General features: G+C 32.0%; 1 protein-coding gene across 1 annotated transcript in view; it reads right to left on the minus strand.

Moving 5' to 3' along the window:
• Window positions 1-1,643: 1,643 nt before the first annotated feature.
• The window catches only part of LOC129234346 (SAM and SH3 domain-containing protein 1-like), a 42,731-nt gene continuing 23,727 nt past the window's right edge, over window positions 1,644-20,647 (minus strand). Inside the window, exons 8-13 of the mRNA XM_054868338.1 lie at window positions 17,702-17,843; window positions 12,276-13,609; window positions 7,879-8,010; window positions 5,520-5,775; window positions 2,421-2,508; window positions 1,644-1,812 (exon numbers count right to left, since the gene is read on the minus strand). Of these exons, the coding sequence (XP_054724313.1) occupies window positions 2,495-2,508; window positions 5,520-5,775; window positions 7,879-8,010; window positions 12,276-13,609; window positions 17,702-17,843 (1,878 nt within the window). The 3' untranslated portion in view covers window positions 1,644-1,812; window positions 2,421-2,494. The remainder of the gene's footprint in view (window positions 1,813-2,420; window positions 2,509-5,519; window positions 5,776-7,878; window positions 8,011-12,275; window positions 13,610-17,701; window positions 17,844-20,647) is intronic.

The following is a 20,647-nucleotide window of genomic DNA, read 5'->3' on the forward strand; positions in this document are numbered from 1 at the left end:
TCAAATAATGCAATAACCACAGCAAATTGCTTTTAACCAAATAATAAGTCATTAAATGAATAAGTTCAGCATAGCCCTTAATAGTAGACCACTAGTATAAAATCATTTAGAGCTAACAACTTTAATCACAGTTTAAAAAAAAACTTTGTTTTAAACCAAATAAAAACTTACTTTCAAAATATGTCAGTAAAAAGGACAAAAAACTCCTTTCAATCCTTCATGCTTTTTTATTAATAAAGTAGCTATTCAGAACCGCTACTATAGTTTACTAAAGAATGAATTCTTCCTTAAAAAGTGAAAAGAGAAAGTTATTAGAAGACTTTCCTTTTTCTTTTTTTATGATATTATTTTCAGTACCTTTCAACACTTTTCTATTGAATAGCCAGAGGCTACAGTCTAAAAACTGGAGATAACATCAAGATTAGGGTTTCGTTTGAACATAAATTTTGGCGATTCATCACTTTATTTCAGAAATTGTTAGATAAGATAAAACCGAAGGCATGACACATTTTTTTTTTTACTTCAGGCAAAGACAAAGAGTTCTCATCTTCATTAAATTACTCTCTTTTCACCTGAAGACTAACGAGAACGTATAGTGTTTTAAGAAATGATCATACAACAGTCTGAGAAAATTATTTTGGTAGTCTATTTATTTTACTTAAGGATCTCCTTAAAGTGTGACTTTTAAATTACTGAAATTGCATGTGTAAAAAGCAACAATGTCTTTGGGACACAGTTTCAAAAAACAATCAATGTGCTTTTTTTTTTTTGGTCGGTTCATTTTTTGTGGAGGTTCTTTTACTGGATTTTTACGTTTTTTAACTTAAATAAAACAAAGCCTGAAAAAGATCCATAGGAGTTCTCTCAGTTATTTAGATTTTATAAAACTACACACATTAATGAAAATTGTTTCAATGTTATGATTAGAATGCTATAGATTTTAACGATATTATGCATTTCTGGAGGAAAAAAATGTGCTTAATTTTGCTTTTAGTGATTCAAGTAACCTACGTAATCTTTTAACAAAATGCGTGATAAGTTCAGCTTAGAACTCCCTATATATGTGTTATGGGACAGGGGTTCCTAAAGTGGGTTGCCGCGGAAAGAAACGTGGAGTGCCGCGAGTACCTAAGGCATCAATAATGAACACATGTAATACATATAGCCTAGGGAACCAAGATAAAACGGAATTCTTTAAAGGGTGCCTGGAATCAGAATAGTTAGGGAATCCCTGTTACAGGGGGAAATGATACATTTGGATGAGTTCTTTCCAATCTTTGAAATAAACTATAGTAGGGGTAAAAATAACCTGACAGCATATTACGAAGGCTACGCTGATCCTAATCACAGCATCATGACGTTACCAGGTTAGATTTTCACAAGTATAGTCAAGCTGGAAATAAAATTTCACATTTGAAAACGAATGCACCATTCCCATTTCTTCCAACTTTAATCTAACGGTAAAATATGCATTAAAACTCACAAATAAAAAGATCTTCTAATATCCTTCCTCATTCCATACCTTCGTCCTATGTTTACACTTAGGTTAATTTAACCATTATACCTTATAGCTGGATTAGCTTTAATACGTGTTATGACGGAACAGAAATAACAAAGCCTTAACAAATTACATAGTAGTTTATTTATATCTTTAGGAATGCTTTTACAATATTCGCTCTTTACAAGTGTATGTAACAGTCCATGTACTCCGAAACGACAAATATACATTTAAGTAATAATAAATGGATTTGATTCTCATCTGATCAGTCGGTGAGGTGATTCTTTGGTGTAATGTTCAAGGGCGATAAGAAACTGGAAAAGAGAAAAGTCAGTTTAAAAAAGTAAGTACACAGACAGATTTATAAACATTGGTACAGTAAAACTCTCTGTTAATTACCACTCGCGGTACAGTAAACATTTTTTGTAGAGAAGGTAGAACAAATTCATTGAGCAACTTTTAATTTTAAACATGGTGGATAAGAGCAGAAACATTCCAATTCTAGTAGCCTGAATTCTGAGGTAGGGCAGAGTGATGTGCATGTTTTTACAGGCATCATTAAATCATACGATAGTCTAATAATATATTTTCTTTAACAAGCTGCAATTGGAAGAGCGTGGTAATACGTATTTCTGGAAGCATACAGTATTTGCCCTCGTTTCCTCGTTACTGAATCATTGATTTGAATACCCTAATAAAAAAAAAGTCATAATATAATAATAATAAAAATATATCTTTTGTTTCTAAATGCAAAGAGAACGTCTGTCACCAAGTAGAGAGTAGGGTAAGCTAAGAAACGACTCAATAACTAAACCTCTACTGCATTTTGCATATTAAAATAATTAGTTCCTTGCGCAAATTTAATGGTACCTTTCATGTAGGAATGGTGAAGCATATTTGTTAAATATGATGGTATACTCACCTTAGGGTACTGATGAAAAAAATGCCAGAACTTTTTTCTTGACTTCATGTGACATCAAGAATAGAAAATCTATTCTAGCTAAAATAACCTAAAAATAAGAGCGATACTTAAAATTGAATTCAATTAGCATTTTAAAATTTTAACAGGAATAATTACAGCAAAGTTATATATTATTATGTAGATGTGTTGTTCATATTCTTATAAAGTTAGAGAAATTTTTATTGATCAAAATTTTAATTTTCCTACAACATAGACATTCCTTGCATAAAAATGTTTCATTTTCCAAACCTTTATTTTGTTTATTTATTCATGTATTTACTAATTTATTAATTGTTATTATTTTAAATCTGTACTTGTATCGCGAGGCTAACAAACTACTTAAATCAGTTCATGACTTAAATTTAAATTTACAATTTGCGGTTTTCATTTTTTTTCACGTGGACAAATGCTTAAGAGTTTGAATACGTACATAGAGGATTTCTACATTATTGAAAATGCCTTAATTTAAATTATCTTTTTCGTGCGCATGTGTATACTTTAAGCAATAAGATGTTAAACACAATATGCACAGATATCTTTCTCTTAAAATTTTTTCTTTTAAATTCCTGAATGCTACATTAAGAAGTACATGTTAACTACAGATATCGAAAATAAGAGGCTAAGAGAAGCATTAAATGTGTATCAAAAGGCAAAATATTCTCAAACTTTAATTTACGTCGGTAGTTCTCCCCTATTATGTTTTGCTTAATCAGTGTAGGACTGTGAAAGAAGTCCGTTTGTCAAGCCTGTGAATAAAGAGTTCATAAAGTAGTCCTTTCAAATATGTTACGTAATATAAGTATTTAAAATAGACGGATTTTTTTTTCGTTGAATTAGAGGTGAACCATTTTAGCAGGCAATATTTCAATCCTTAACATAAAGGCTGACTTAGAATGTTTTAAGAAAGCATTTCATTGCCTTCAAATAATAAAACGCAAGCAATACAAATTAATATAAAACTATAATAGAAAATTGTGTCATAAACTTCTACTAACCGATGACCAGCATAACCCAATGAACTATACCACAGTTTAATCAACTCTCTTTTCATAAATTTTGGAGAAAACACATTTTTTGACATCTCTCACATACTTATCATGGCAGATAGTCGATGAGAAATAACGTAAATTATAGAGTTACAACACTTTGCTTTTTGACATACATTTTGTTTTCAACAGAGGCCTCTTTTTAATATGAAGAGCCAAGAAACAAAGGCATGTATGTGCCAGAGTTAAAAGTTTAGAGAGAATTTATACAGCTAACAGAAAAAAACTCTTCTATGTTTTGAGGCAAGAAATATTGTACTAAAAGTCCTGGTAGGCATTGCTATACAGCATGGTTTAGAAATAATTTTTAATGAAATTCTATCTAGAGGGTTTGAAACTTTAATGCTTTTGTCTCAAAACTGTTTTTTAAAAGAAAAACTTTTTTTCCCTTTACTTCTTGATGCCTCGCATGCTATTACATTTAGGCCGTCAATGCGTGGTTAGGATAAGAATGGTGCAAGTGTACTTAAGTTACAACCTAACTCGGTAGTTTAGTGCAGTTGAAGGTAATGTTAAAAACATCTATAAGGTAATCAACACTGCATAAATTTTACCTTCAACAGATGTATTTGTACTTAAACATAAGGTTCTTAACTTTTAAGTGCATTAGAATTTATTTAAAAGGGCCAATTTGTTTAAGTACATTTTTGCGTAATTTGTAACGCTTAACCACCTCAAATGAAAGACCAACTTTGAATGATGCTTTTTTTTCTATTAATTGCTTCTAAACACGTTCAGAATACGCGTTTAAAAAACATCCTTCTATTTATTTTTTCGAAAATTAGTGTCTGTATGAGAAGCAAAACTAAAATAATAAAGTTCTTAATCAGAAGAAATATTTGAGTAGAACCTCATCAACTCACATGAAATACGCAATAGTTTCTCTTTCAGCTGCATGTATTATACTTTTCCACAGTAAAAATAATTGAAAAAGGGGGAAACTTCCCAATGCGCATGATTGTAATTTTCTCTCTCTTTTTTTTTTCTTTAGAAAACGCTGTTTTTTCATTTGACTGCAGACAAGCTAAGAGTACACAAGTACAAACAAGCCACTAAAATACCCTTTCGATTCTGTCATCCAAAAACAAGAAAATGAACTAAAACTGTGTCCATTTTATTTATTTATTTATTTTTTTGTGAGTGTTTAGTGTCGCCAATTTGCGACGCCCGGACTGAAGAGGTTAATACAGGAGCTGAAGAGGAACCTTAATCCAAGCTTAACGAAAACTATAAGTTTCGAAACACACCTCTATTTTTCTAATCCTTTCAAATAGAAAATTTGCATGTAGTTTTTGCTACGTAGACTTTTAGTGAATTATGATGTTGTGAGATTCCGGGTTTTGCGCCGTGGTCTGAGTGTTGTTGTCAACAACACTCAGCCCACGGCACAACAGCCCGGAATCTCACAACATCATTGACACCGGCCGTGAAAACCTTCATTCATACATTTTAGTGAATTGGTTGTAGACTGGGGTATTAGAATATACAGGGTGTCCTGAAAAAGACTGACTGTTTTAAAAAAATTATAACAAGAAAACGATAAATGATAAAAATATAATTCTTGCAGAAAACTGATGTGGTGGGCCGTAAATTTTCCCCCCTTAGTTACAAATTTTTATTTGAACTTTTTTACAATAGATGGCGCTGCAGATAGTAAGCCCTGTAAATTAAAATATATATATATATATAAAATTGCAACATAATTTTTCGAAAATAATGAACAAAAGAACAACACAATATTTTCAAACAATCGTCGACTGTAATTCCATGTCGCAATCGGAGGAAAAATGAGTGAATTTCAATTCTGCTTTTTTGACTTACCGGCTTTTTATGTGCAGCGCCATCTATCGAAAAGTTTTTGAACTAAACTTTGGAACACTGAGGGAAGAAATTTAGCACCCACCACATGAATTTACTGCAAGAATTTTTTTTTTTTATCATTAACCATTCTCCTGTTATACATTTTTGAAAACAGTCAGTCTTTTTCATGACACGCCGTAGTTCGGCGACTTACAGTGCTCGATGTGAATTCGGAGCGCCTCGACTGCCGTCCGCAGCAGTCGCAGGTGCCTGGGGTCCTGAATGCCTATGACTCTCAACTCGGTTTCTCCCAACCTGGCCACGTGTCCCAAATCCGTGCATCCAGCTGATCGGAGCAGATTCTCGTGCTGGGGTAGCCCCAGAGAAATCAGCCATTCCCTGAGACCACCCCCATAGTCAGCTTCCACGACGGGCTCGCAACAACTGTCGGCGAGAAAATCGTTTGGTACCTAAAAAGACGAAAGGGGAGACGGTTTCTCTACATTATTTGACAAAAACAAAACATAACAAAAAGGGTCATTTATTTCCATTAGTTCCTAAAGAATGAAAAAGACACGCCAGTTATAGTGTGCAAAAATGTTATTTTTCCCCATTAAGCAATTATACACAATTATAAACCTGGGTAAAGGAGAGCACAAAAATTAAATAAAATTTACAAGGTATTGTTGAAAAACTGCTTGTTATCGTTCAAAAATTGTTCGGAAAAACTGATGATGCCATTGAGCTGAAGGACAGTAAAAAAGCAATAGATCATTTCAAAACGGAAATTATTGGTGTGAATAAAAATGATTTTTTTTTTTTTGTATTCAAGGAGACGGAAAAGTAAGTGCAAATGTACTAAATTCAAATGAACTTGAAACTATATTTGAAGACAATGTTTATGAGAAAAAAACTCAACATTACTAAAATATTTCTGCAACCCCCCTTTTTTTCCCTGTTTTATATATATCAACGCTACTTTTGAGGACAAAAGATTTTTTTTTTTTTTTTTGCAAGCAGCATAAAACATATGCCACATGTGCAAAGTTTTATAAAATAGTGATTTCTTTTTGTCTGCATTTTTCGTTACCTAAATATGAACGACTTGCTTGTTTTTTTTTTTTTTTTTTTTTTTTTTTTCCTGTTATGATAAAAGACATTTGATAGTGACGACTTCCTTAAAACTACACAACATGAGTTTCGTTAAAAGTAATTAATTTACGATAACCCTTTTTATGCTCCATTTATAGCCGAATACTTTATTCGCTTTCAAATATAGACAAAAGAGAAAAAAAAAAACTGTAGAGATTTAATACATAGAGATTCAATCCATAGATTTTTTTTTTAGATCAGAAGACATTTATTACAAAACCTTTCATGGAGAACGTGCACATAAAGTGATTTATTTTAACTAAATATGCCTCATATAACTGGCATACGCTTCAATAAAGTTAAAAAAAACTTTTAAATAAAAGAAAAATAAAACAATAACGATTATAATAATATGGTTGAAAAATCAAATACGATTATCAATACAAAAAAGCATTTTAATGAAGCGAAATAATACTATCATTGAGAAAAAAAAGTTAGTTCACATTATGTTTAGTTTAGGCAAAAATTTTAATAAGTTGGGAGCGCCAAATAAGGCCATGTAGGCCATCGCCCCATTTTTTATGCAACATAACTACAATTCGTTAAATCGTGACTTAACGAATTGATAAAGTGATTTCAATATGCAGTTTTTTTATCATCAGGCAGCACTGCAAGTACAGCACGTCAAAACTTTCTGACATTAATTTACAGTATTTTTTTTTCTTGGTTCATTGTGGTTTACTAGTAAAAAGTTATTGTTTACTATTCTTAAAGTCTAATTTATGTAGTTGACAAAAACAAAAATGCAAATGTCATTGTGTACCGCCACTTTTTGATTTGATTAGATAAGCCCAGTATCTGCCCAATAAGGCCATAGTTCGTCGGACTCCAGTGTCTTTATTAGGACATCGGAGGTGGAAGATATGATCCTGTTTTGCATATGTGGAACGTACGTGCTCAGACTGTGAACAACACTGCCGTAAAAACAGAAAATTACGACTTATAACTTCTCAAAATGTGACGATTAAAATTTTCTCTTTCACTGACATAAATATGGAATTTTTGATAATGTTGTTGAATTTATCAATTGTGGCATAATATTTTTTATGTTGCCAAAAAAAGTTTTTTTTTTCACTTTTATTACATACTTTCTGGCAGTTTTTTTTTTTTTTCAGAGTTGGCATTATTGGTGACTTATGTTCTTAATAAGACCAAATTGCCTTTTTTTGCTAAGACGCTGAAAAGCATAATTGAGACTTAAATTTCCAGTTGGAACTATTATATTCTAATTTTTATGAGTCATTCGATGGATGTGCAAAAGTTGGAGCCCGGGGGAAAAAAAGCGCGAAATATTCTGCCCTGAACTTTAGGGTGGCTTTATTTGGCACACTTACCTAAAAAACTCGGAAACTTTTAACAAACAACGTTTGATATTAACAATCTATTTTAAATTATTTTAATTACTAATAAATGTATCATACTGCACATCGTCCTCTAGCTTGCAATGCTCTAGTTCTTTCTCGGTCAAGTGCCTCAGCAACATCATAAATATCCTGCTGAAGTTCATCGGCATATCTTTGCACTAGCGCTGGAGGAATACCACAAAACCCAGTCTGAAATAAATGTCGTTTATAGTTATTTTGTTTTATCATTTTACTAAACATTATAAAGTTCGTCCACATAGACCAGGGGGTTCCCAAGCTGCGGGTCGCGATCCCCAAGGAGGTCGCAAAGTGTATCGTAGGGGGTCGCGTCATTATGCCTACATTTAAAAATGTATCATTGCACAGTTAAAAAATAATATTACATAGAAGAAGATTAGCATTATATTAAAGTAGCATCAATACTTGAGAGCAATGGCGAATTCAGGAGAAGGACTACGGGGCTACAGTAACCCCCTCCGAACGTCCTCTAAGATTATCTTAAGCTTTGTTTTAAGGACTTCAATCTCGAAAAATTTCCACGAAAGAGTCCCAAATTCACTCCCTCTAACTTCATCCAAAATCGTCTAAAATTTCCTTTTCGGAACTTCAATTTTGAATCATTTTTGTGAGCGATTACCTAAACCCCAACGTTTATCCTGAAAAGCGTCCTGTAGTTGCGTTTTTAAAACTTAATTTTAGAAATATTCTGGGGAAGAGAACCGAATTCCTTCCAGTTCCTTAGTCAAAAACAGTCAAGAATTGGGTTTTTCGGATATTAATTTCGAAAAACATTCCAGGGTAGGGCCTGTTGTCCCCCTTCTCATATAGTTTTAAAGATCACATAAAATCTCATTTTTAGGACTTAAATTCCACAACATTAAAACACTTCTAAAATTTCGTTTTTTGGGATTCCAAAAATATTCCGAGAGAGTGGTTCCGAATTCATACCTTTTTCTTAAAGTTTACAAAGAAAGCCTATAATTGAGTTTTTAAAACCTCAAATTAAAAAAAAATTTCAGGACTTTTCAAGAAATTTCAAAGGCAGAGTCTCCGATCTTGAACCGTTAATAAAAGTCCTGAACCTCTCCTCCTCCGAACAACATCAAAGATCGTGTAAACTGCAATTTTAAAACTATAATTTAGAATAATTTCCGGGAGCAGACCTTCCCAAATGATAAACTTACGACTGTAGATTCATATTACTAATTGCTTTTTTTCCACTTATGTAGCGTAATTCTCTTAACTTCATTGGTCATATATCGTCAATGCAATACAACTTGCTGTCCCAAGTCCCCCCCCCCCCCTCTTAGGAGTCAGTCTTCTTTTAAAAATATTTTTATTAAACAGAACTATGTTAAAATTTTTTGTCTTTTTAAATTTTACAAACTTTTTAACATTTATTGTCATGATTTAGATATTTTTAACTTGTCATTTTACAATTTTAAGTCTTTATGGTTTGATATTTTAAATATATAGTTTGTTTTAATTGCTATTTTTTTATGTTACTGTTGCCACTCTAACTTGGTTCTTTCTGTAGTGTGCAATACTTTTAATAAATAAATAAATAAATATGCTGGTGATGACCCCTTCCAAGCATAAATCTAGATTCTCTCTATCTTGCTACATATATGTTTGAAAATAATTGAGTATTCTAAACGCTCCCCTCCCGATTTTTTGAAGAGATGACAGCCTTATTACAAGAAAATGCATTCATTCACTTCATTAAAATGTGAAGAAAACCCAATCCTGCATTCGCCACTGCTAGGATGCAAGAACTTTGAAAAGCCGAAATGTATGTTCAAAATTCTCGAGACAGTTTTTTTTTTCTGCAATAATTGTAGAAATAAAAAAAAGACCCAGTAAGCTTAACTAAAATATCTTAACTACCTTGCGTTAATATGTAAAATATGCGCAATGTCTGCGCATATGCACACACACACACAGACACATGCGCGGTAACACACACAAACACACATCATATGCAGGATGATCCAAAAGTCAGGGCCAACTTCAGAAATGAATAATTCGAAAACGAAAGAAGGTAAAAAGATGTGGTTTGCACTGAAAGAATTGAAATGAGGTGGGTTTTGTGTGGCAATGAATCAAAAATAGTTTTGTTTTCGACTAACGGATGTCGCTATATCTTATCTTTCGTCATAGAATTTTATATTACAGCTAAAATAAATGGATTTTTCAACTATGGACAGCATTGCGATGCATATTATCTTCAACACTCCATTATCTGCTGCCCCCCCCCAACATCGCTCCTTTTAATATATCGTGTGTTGCTCTGCATGAGCTTAGATGAGAAATCCGACAGCGCCATCTGTTAATCGCTAAAAGAACTACTTTTGGTTCGTTGCAAGACAAACCCCGGCTTCTTTTCCATAAGTATTAGTGAAAACCGCATCTTTTTATCCTTATTCGTTTTCGAATTATTCATTTTTAAAGATGGTCCTGACTTTAGGATCACCCGGTATGTATGGAGTATACTTAGGGGGTCGCGGGTTTTTTAGTTGGTGAAAAAGGGGTCACGACGTGAAAAAAGTTGGGAACCACTGACATAGACCATTAAGCAGTCATAATTTTTTTTAGAAAAGCGAAGTTTTTTAGTCCTTTTCAGCCAAATACTTCATAATTATAACCAATACTGATAGCGATGCTGTGCTTTGGGTCGAATATAAACAATCTTTACTTTGCTAGAGGCCATGTAAAAATTTTGAGACTGTTGATTGGCTACCATGTATTAACGTTATCAATCTCCTTTATAGCTCGTTTTGCATGCTCTAATTATTGTTTCATTTTGAAACACGATCGTCTACACATTATTTGAAGGGATGGAGAGGGAATTAAAAACAATCAAATGTGAATTCAGAACTTTTTGATGAACGAAATTAGTTCACATGCGTCGGATGAAGGAAAAAACATTGCTGACGCATTAGACCAATCAGGAGTTCCAAAAGTATTACAAGGTTCCTGGGTGAGTAAAGGTTGTTTATAAGCCTTTGGGTCTTATTAAGGATATGAAGCCTATTGCTAATCATAGCTTTCTAAACACTAAGCAACTAAGGTTGAAGGACTGTAAGCAATCAATTGCGTCGTTAAATGAGTCGAAAGTTATCTTTTTACCATTTAAGCTGAAAATTTTTTTTTAGCTAAGTATTGTCTGAACACATCATGAACATTAAGGATAAATACATAGCTTCATAAAACTCAAAAACCTACTTTAGAAACATTTCAACTGGAATAAAACTAGGTCTTAAAATAAAGAAAAAATAAGAAGAAAGCTATATTTGGTTTCTTTACATTACAGGAAACAACTAGTTTGTTTTAAAATGTGGAACGACCAGCAGAGATCTTGATTTGCTTTAGTTAGAAAAGGCGGTAACTGAGGCTTACAGGATATTGAGGCTTTAAATTTAAAGAAGTGATTACATTAATTAAAAGAGGAAGAAATATTTTTTACTGCAGCTTAATTCAAGACTAAATCTTAAGTTACTTTCTATGTCATAATGTCTACTGATACCACTTTTAAATTGTTGTCAAAACTAATGAAAAAAATGTAATTTGTTAATAAAAAAACTAATTTTAAATATGAACACTAGCAAGCAGAGATTTGTGAATTTTAGGCCTTTGAAAAAAATTCAATTTATTAAATTTTTTAGAGCTTTTCTTGATAAGAGACAAATTATAAGTCACAAAATCGTTTTGAAAAGCTTTTTCTTCACTATAAACAAACTCTGTCAAAATTGTTTTAAATTCTAATGCTCAAACTTGCAGCATTTAAGGCAATTAGTTGTAATTGTAATTTATTCTCTATGCTGGATGCAACTAGAACCGTTACAACGAAATAACAAAATCCTTTTTTTCAACAGGGATAGGTACAGGTAAATATGTTTCAAAACATGTTGTCAAACAGTTTCACCTGAAATGCATTTCAAACCGCGAAAAAAGATTTGCATATAATAAAATATATATTTTTTTTAACTCTAAACTCTTTTTTTTTTTGCATGAAACCATCATATCTCTTATACCATCTCTTGTTCCAATTAATTGAGAAAATTGGAACAAGCTCAATCTGATGCAGAAAAACAACTGTTTCAAAAAACATCGGATATTAAAGGGTGTGGGAAAATTTTCTTTCCTTTAATAGGCAATTTATTTACAATTTAAGCTTAAATTAAATACAAAAAAAAAAAAAAACGAAATTTGAGACACTGGCGTAAACTTCCGGGGGTCGAAGTAATTTTGTACAAAATTTCAACTCTGTAGGTGCTATGGAGTCTTCTTAACACAGATCCACCACAGACATCCTTTCACAATTTCTTTGACGTTACTTTTTTTATGTACAGAGATATATTTTTCATCGCACAAAAATAAAGGCAAATAAATTAGCATACATTGAATAGAAGTAAATTTAACTTCTAAGATATATGACATTAGAATTCACCCACCTTGTCCGTGTAAGGCTCTTCACATAAGTCAATTTGCTCATCCTGCAGTTTTTTTGCTATCCAATCTGATAAACTATATGTTTGTACTAGAGGACACTTTAGAAGCGGTTGTTCTTTCCTTCTTCGTAATCTTCTACTTTTTCTTTCAGTTTTGTAAACTTTTGGTAACATATCACTGCTGAATTTAATACCTTTCTTTCTATCAGATAGTAACAAATAGTCACAATTACCCTGTGTTTGAAAAGAGGAAGAGTTATGGTATGCGGGATCATTTGAAGATGTGTTTCTCATTGATGGATTGAGGGTTGAGTAGCTTTTAAGTTCTGGATCTCCTGATATCGAATTTCTAAACAATGAATCAATGGATGGATAGTTCTTATATGATGGATCCAGGGAAGTTGAGTTCATCAATGACTGTGAATCAAGAACAGAAGAATGACTAGATGAACTATTCACAGGAAAGGAGTTCGTGTATGTTGGAGGAACGTATGTAGTTTTCCTGAATGTATCAGGTGCTATGTACGAAGACGGTTGCGTTGGTGGATTACGGTAAGAATTTTCAATAGTGGAAATGCTTTGAAGCGCGGGCACGGAAGAATTTCTGAACGAAGAACCAAAAGGTTCTGATAGAGAATTTGAATAACCATTGAATTCTGAACTTACGTTATCGGAGTTGACGCTTGCTTTGTATGAAGAATAATTTTCATTCAATTTCTTTTTTAGTGAACCAACAAAATGTTTTTCTCCTTTCTGAACGTAATCACTCTTACGAGTTGAACCATTCACTTGGTCGAAATTGGATCCACCAATTGATAAGTCCGATAGTTTCTTCAAGTAATTCACTTGGGAGATGAACGGATCACGCTGGATAATCGGACTGTCGATCATAACTCCTGCTCTCGAGAAGCACAGTTGCTCCGCAAACGCACTAAATCCATCATGTCCATAAGAATACCTGATCTTCTGATTCGTCTGGAAGTCGGAGTAGAAGTACATCTTCTCGGATGACAAATCAGATGGAGGGATATTTAAGACATCGTTGTTTTCAATGGTATCCTTGTGCTTCATACCGTTGCACTTTGGCATTGAAGCTATGTTGTGATCGAGGTTGTTAATCTCATTGGGAACAAAATCAGAATCTTTTGCTGTGGGCGTACTTTGAATAAGTTGTCCATAGGCTTCTGGAAGATTACTGGAGCAAGATTCACTTCTTTTCCTAGGAGAAAGCACCTTGTCTAAACAGCCATGGAATGTGGAAGTCTTGTTTATTTTCTGATGATTCTTCACAGTACTGCTTCCGTTGACTGCGTTCGTCGATGGCGCTGGCAAAAAATCTGTCGAAGATAAATTGCATAAGATAAAAGTCATATATCCCTAATACACCTTAAAAAATATGTATTGATTTTGACAAAAAAAAGGTCAAATTTCTAATTACGTTGCTCATTAAGGATTAATATATATATATATATATTAGCATTTCCCCTTCAAACTAGTTCGAAGCTGCTCTCTCTCTCTGTGGCCGGGTAATCATTCTCATTTCAGTCACTTTGCCATTATTTGAAATTTAATTTGCATGAAGTTTTTTGGAAATATATGTGATTTTTAAATGCTTAAATAAATTGTTTATTGCATAAAGTAATAATTGAAGTAGACATTTATTAATTCAGATTCAAAAAACCTAAACATTATGCTAGGTTTTTTTAATGTAATGTTGGGTATATTAGGTATGCCGTACACTTGTATTCAAAACGTACTCATTTAGAACTAATTGCACTTTTCTACAAAGAACGGTACATTTTCTGAACCTCCAGTTTACCAACTTTTACTTTATGAAACATTTACGTGTCCTAAAGAAGCTTCCGTGGAAAATAGGTAATGCTCTATTTTTTTTTGAACTAAAAACTGTCTTTTTTCTTCTTTGTTTTATGAAATTTGAAAAGTCTAAATGACTTTTTCTTAAGAGTGTCTGAAACACGATCTGAAAATCTAAGGTGGAAATAATCAATTTTTCCGATTTCTCTCATTTTTTCCCTTGTATATTCACTGCCGTTGCTTTTATTTTAACGAAATAAAGGCTATATGTTTCAAAACCACTCATTTATCCTCTGATATATGTTTTTTAAGCGAGTAGTCCACAAATCTCTCTTGAATTCAAAATTGTCTTTAAGGAGGAAAGAATAGTTCGACGGTTATTAATATTGATCAAATGAATATTTATCTGTTTATAACTCAAAACTGATTGCGTGCTGACTTAGTACTAGGTGGCTTGATAACTACTAGATTAAAATGACTTATGAAATTTTTTAAGCTTAGTAATCAGTGAAAAAAATGTAACGCTCCGATTTTGCATTTCTCTTTTGTTCGAAAACCATACATTGGTCAATATTTCTCTTTCTTTTACGGCCTAATTTTAAGAACGTTTTATTCTACTTAATGGTTGCACCTTTCTGCGCCCTTTTAAGGAAGAAAGGCCCATTTTAGAAAACAAATTTCACTTTAGGTGCAACTTTCTATTTTTCTATTTTACATTAACACGTTTTTACGTTAGCAATTAATATTTCCATTATTTCTTCTTGTTAGACTTAATGTAACCTTTTATGACTTTTCTTCAAATCTGGTAAGTGATTCACCCATGCGAAAGATTTGCTATAAGGAAAAAAAAATAAATCCTGCGAGTATTACATCCTAATTCGAAACAACTAAACGTGCTTAAGCAAATTTGTTCACCAGAAAAATGTAAGCTCGCATCTTATCTTCAATTGCTTATACTTAGTTCAATCTTAATCTCTTCTTAATCAAATTACACAAAACCATGATTTTGTTATTTTTATTTCTTTATTATCATTTGCGATATTATAATTTGATGCCATGTCTCGTTTTCAGGAGGATAAAAATGGTCTCATTAAGAATACTGAATAAATATTTGTAAAAATGGAGCTAATAATTATTGTATATGTTCTAATAATAAGACATCAATGTGAAAAACTTGATGAATGTTAAAATAATCTAACAAAGAGACGTCGGAGTTGTTTTTCAAAAAAAAAAAAAGAAGCCTTGTTATAACATATATTGACGGCAATAAAATCAGTGGTGTGGAACCAATTTTCCGCAACACTGCCGCTTTTGATGCATACGCTGTTTAAAAGCATACACCAACATGTAAGTCTCGAAGGTCGGACAGAAATTGGAAAAAATTTCTGTAGCTTTAAAATACTAACTAAGGAACCTTAATTAAAGTTATTTAATACTTGGATACCTCATATAAAATAGGAATTCAAATTAAAAACTAAGAGAACGAATTAACAGTGAGACGAATAAGCCCAAGCGTTAGTTTCAATTTCATTTTTAACTCATACTTGAACAACTATTTCTTTACCAAAATTGTCTATGTCCAAGTTTCATATGGTAAATCAGTAACAACATTTGTTTGAAAAGCACAAAATATTTATTTGTAAATTATCTAAAGTTGCTCAGTCTAGTGTGACCAGCGTTTTAAGGTATTATCACTAAATGACGGTACTGCATTATAAAACATTATCTTCAGTGCAAATGGCTGTGTTTGTGGAAATTATTTTGATCTGTCCATATTTTATGCAGTGATTTCACTCTTGATGAGCCTTGATTTTCAGGTATGAATACATTTTAGTTAACATGTGTTAAAATTCTTAGAACTTTGAGTTAATAAACTTTCAGAAAATGTGTCCTTATTTTCTCTTTAATCACGTTTTCCTTAATTCACTCTAATTAATAAATTTAAAAGATTAATAACTTTACGCTACGCTAATGTTGATTGTATGCATGTTTCCAAGAAGATAACTTTAGGAAAAATTATGTAAATTCGGTGATCCATTGTATTATAGAACTTTTTTTTAAATATCACACATTTTTCTATTATCATATGTTTAAAAACACCTAGAACAGGTGAAGCCGTAGCACACAAATTAGGATTACAAATTGTTTAACACTTCCATTGTTGCAGATTTTTTTGTAATTATATTTTTTAATTGAACATCTTTTCCATTCTAGAAGCAAAATAGTTTGCTTTTTTTTTTTTTTTGTTTTGGCATTTAAAGTATTTTACGACTACCAGTAGAACACTTTGCTCGAAAATGGCTTATGAGCAAAACTTTAAACATTGAATTTTAAAAATTGTTGCATTTCAACTTACAGATAAGTTTCGTTTGATATTGAGTTACATAGTGTACAATTCAAAATAGAAAAGTTCAGTCCAATGCACTTAATCTGAAAATTATGAAAAATTATCAAGTCTTAACTATGTCCTCCTTTGTCTTACTCAATTTATATATGAAACGCTCCTTCTTTACACACTTCTTCCGGTTGAATTTGGATGAGAGGTAAATTAAAATTACCAAGTCGTTTTTACCAATACAGTGTTAAATGCTTCTTCGATAATAGTGTAATAGTATGCCTTAACTGACTGAAACTAACTCTTGAAAAGTAGTATGAACGTCAATAATTTTATAGTCTTTGCTCTTACAGTAAATATTTGTAAATTAAGTACCTCTCACAAGTTAAGTCTGGTTTAAGAAATGGCTTAAACAAGATTTTGAACCAAAAGAAATAATCGAAACTTATTTTTGCAACTAAACAATCGCTAAAATTTGTATTTTCAGGTGAAATCTGACCGTACGCTCACAATTATGAGTCTCATTGTCCGTTGGCTAATGATATTGTCTGGTGGTTCTATGACATTTTCTTAAATAGCGTATTAGTTTTAAAATCTTTTCTTAATTATATGTCCATGCCCAAAAATTGTCCCAATTTTTCCAAATAAGAGTGCGTGAAAGTTTTCCATCTCCTGTCCAATACATCGAGACGTTTTCGATTTTAACATACTATTTTATGCTATATTCCCATAGCACATATCACGAAAATGTGGGCGTTTCTAAAAAAAATGGACCATCAGTTACAGCGTTCTTTATACATATTTCAGCAAGGGGTGGGTTGCGGGCTGGGTCCCTAATAGGGTGCCAACCTAGACTCCCCAAAAATGTACTAAAAATCCGAAATCGCAAAGGTTCAAGAGAGAGAGAAAAAAGAAGGTACACAAGGTTTGTTTGCGGGAAAAAAGCGTCGGACAGAGGCGAACTAATCCATGCACTTGCATGATGTGACAGTTCGCAAAATTTAATACTGAAAAAAAAAAAAAAAACACAAGATACAAAAATCTAAATGCGGAATTTTTCCTCCGTTAACTTTTCGACAAGTTTTTTTTTTTTTTTTTTTTTTTTTTTTTTAAGTATGTAAACGATTTTATCAATAGAATTCAAAATATATTTCAAAATATAATGTGTTACACATTTTAGGCATGATTTCAAAACTTCAAAGTAAAAATAAACATTACATGCAGCCATTAAGGAGTTTTATTCTTGCTCCTTCATAATAAATTAATAAATAAATTATACCTTGCAACTTATTTACTGCAGTTAGTAACTGTTTCCGATGCTCGGCATTCACTACACCTAAGTTAATAAGCTCTTCTTCGTCTAATTCCTTCAAGGTATCCAAGGAATGGTAGCCATGGAGTAAGAGAACGTTTAGATAAGACTAGAAAAAAAAAGTTCAATTATTATTTTGTTTCAGATTTCCCATAAGACTGCATAAAAATAAAAGCTATATGCAACAATTATAAACCCCAACTTTAAGCAGTTTAATATTAATTTCAAAAATTATTACTAAGTGAAAAAAAGAGATACAAATAAATTCACAATTAAACTTAAGTTAAAGTAATCTCAACCGATATCAAATACAAGAATCATCATTTACAAAGTATGTTGTGAAAGAAGAAAAATTACTAGATAACAATTCGTTAATTATTTGTTATTAAATAAATATATTTATAAAACTGCATAATTTCCCAGAGAGTCACAATAATTTTCAAGTCATGACATAAGATTTCAGGATAATTTTGTGTTTTAAATTATGTATATCGGGTTACAATATTTATTTGTTTTTACTTTAATGAGATATTGCATAATTTAATTGCTATGAATGCGTTTTCTTGCTAGCTTACTACTTTAGTTGAAAACAAGGAACATAGAAACGCGTCTGTTTATGTACAAAATGATATTCTTTATACAGTTTTACTTTCAAAATATCATAAGGTAATAAGCATGAGTGCATTAGCACTTAGGCAATTCAGCATTTATACCACATTCTCGGTTTATTCCATTTCCAAGGCACCGCGAGAATCAATTACTTTGAAGTGGCATGATGAAATTTTAATGATGATGCATTTCCGAAACATAGATAATTCAATCATTGTTGTTTGCAACTACTCATATATATATACGAAGCTTTTATTGAAATCAATTCTCAAAATATCACATGAATTGGATAATTTTGCACCGGTTAAATAACATTCAGTTACGAATATACAAGTGTGAGAGCGCAAATGCACAGTGTATTGCCATTAAAATAACCTTTCTACAGGTAGGAAATATAGAAATAAACATGAAGCGTAGAAATGAAGAAAACAGGAAACGTTAAATGAAAGTTTTAAAACATAATTTTTGCCGATATTAGGCCAAAAAAAAAAAGTACCTGGTATTGTCCTTGTCAATCTTGACATTCATTGTCTCGAATGTTTTTGAACTGAAAAAGCAGAACAAAAAAGATAAACGCATATTTATGTTTTTCCGAAGAAAAAAATCCCGATTCGGGAGATAACCCACCACTGATGACCATCTGGGCGCCATTTCTTACTAAACTTTGCGATTTTCGAAAGGTTTTTTAAACTTCTTTATCTTTAAAACGGTGCACGTTTCTTAGCCACAGTTCTTTCATTTCAAAGAGAATGATTTTGTCTCGAAAATATATGCACTATTTGGAAATTTATGCATTTTTCATGCAATATCCTTTTGGAAAAAAAATATATGTTTTTGATTTTTTTCTACAAAAACACAAAAAAAAACCTAGAAAAAAGTTTAAAAAAACTAGATTTTTCATATAAATTTCAAGTTTTCAGCTAGTATGAAGGTGAGATTTTTCTTTTGCCTGCTTGAGTTGACTTGAAATATGCCACCTATAAAGAAGTTCTTGCTTGGATAAAGTGCAAAATTTATTTTGTTGATAAATTTAAATACTATTATAAATATTTTGAGTGTTTGAGACAAAAACAGCAGAAAAAAAAAAAGTAGATTCACATCCTCTTCATCATCGATTCCGATCTGTTGAGATGTACTTTATTCGATGGCGGTTCAGCTTCTCTAGTTGTTTTTATCTTCTATGCCCTCATGTCCAAACCTATCGAGCAACTCATCATTGAGGTGTCGTTTATTACACAATTTGTAAAAGCGTTTCCTCAGGAGCACTCGGATGTTTAGAAGTCAAATATAATCATGATCCGCTAGCGCACAGTCGTTCTGATGTATCCAAAGACAGTAAAAACCTCCCTGAGTCATTCCAGTTCTTCAAAATAATTTAAGATGAACACAATTCATTAAATTCACTGAAAAAGCACACAACTGAATTGTTTAATATGTTACAATTATGGATTAGTTCTTTCAGGTTCTCCTTTAGTTTCTTTGGAACCAGTTCATTCATTACACATATATGCTCACAAACTAGGCGAAAATTTATTAATTCAAAAAACCGCGAAGTTTCTTCCAGTGTACATAAAAATTCTTTGATTTTATTTCGTTTTTCACATCTCTTGTAAATCAAGGCGAGCATTCTTTGCGTAGAATTTGAGAATTGCTAAGTGAAAAAGTGGGAGCATTTTGGTTAATGTTTCTAGGTGCATCCCTATTTTCCATACTTTCTGCTTGAATGATTTTTCAATAAGTATAAACATTCGACAATATTGCGCTTGAAATGTATACGGGGTACATTTTCCATTCTATGTTTCCCGCAGAAGTTTTACGTTTGATATGATGAACCTGGACAATTTCATTTGTTTTTGCAAAACGAATGAGTGAACTTTCATTTTCAAATTTTTCGTTGTTTCTCTGCTCGTCCATCTTAGGATATTTAAATCTCATTACAAATTCGCATGATAGTAAATTTATTCTCCATTCAAAATGAAACCAGGTAGGTAATTTTCCTGCTGAAAAATGAAATATGGCCGAAAATTCATCAATGTTAAAGGCATAGATGCGAATGCTTGCGTTATTTGCGTATGGCTGTCAATTATTGACCTATTTAAGTTTTCTATAACCGCCGTGTTTTTTCAGCATACATACGTACATAAACAGGCACTGGAGTCTTATTGTATCATTCTTTGTTCCTTTTTTTTATTTTTAGAATAGGATCTTCCTTATTGTCTTGAAAATTGTTTTGTCTCATTTCTTCAAAAATCGAATTTTCCGATTATTTGTTTGTTTTGCGATTGTAAAAGAAATATTGAATCT

The sequence above is a fragment of the Uloborus diversus genome, chromosome 1 (assembly GCF_026930045.1).
Source record: "Uloborus diversus isolate 005 chromosome 1, Udiv.v.3.1, whole genome shotgun sequence".
Classification (NCBI taxonomy): domain Eukaryota; kingdom Metazoa; phylum Arthropoda; class Arachnida; order Araneae; family Uloboridae; genus Uloborus; species Uloborus diversus.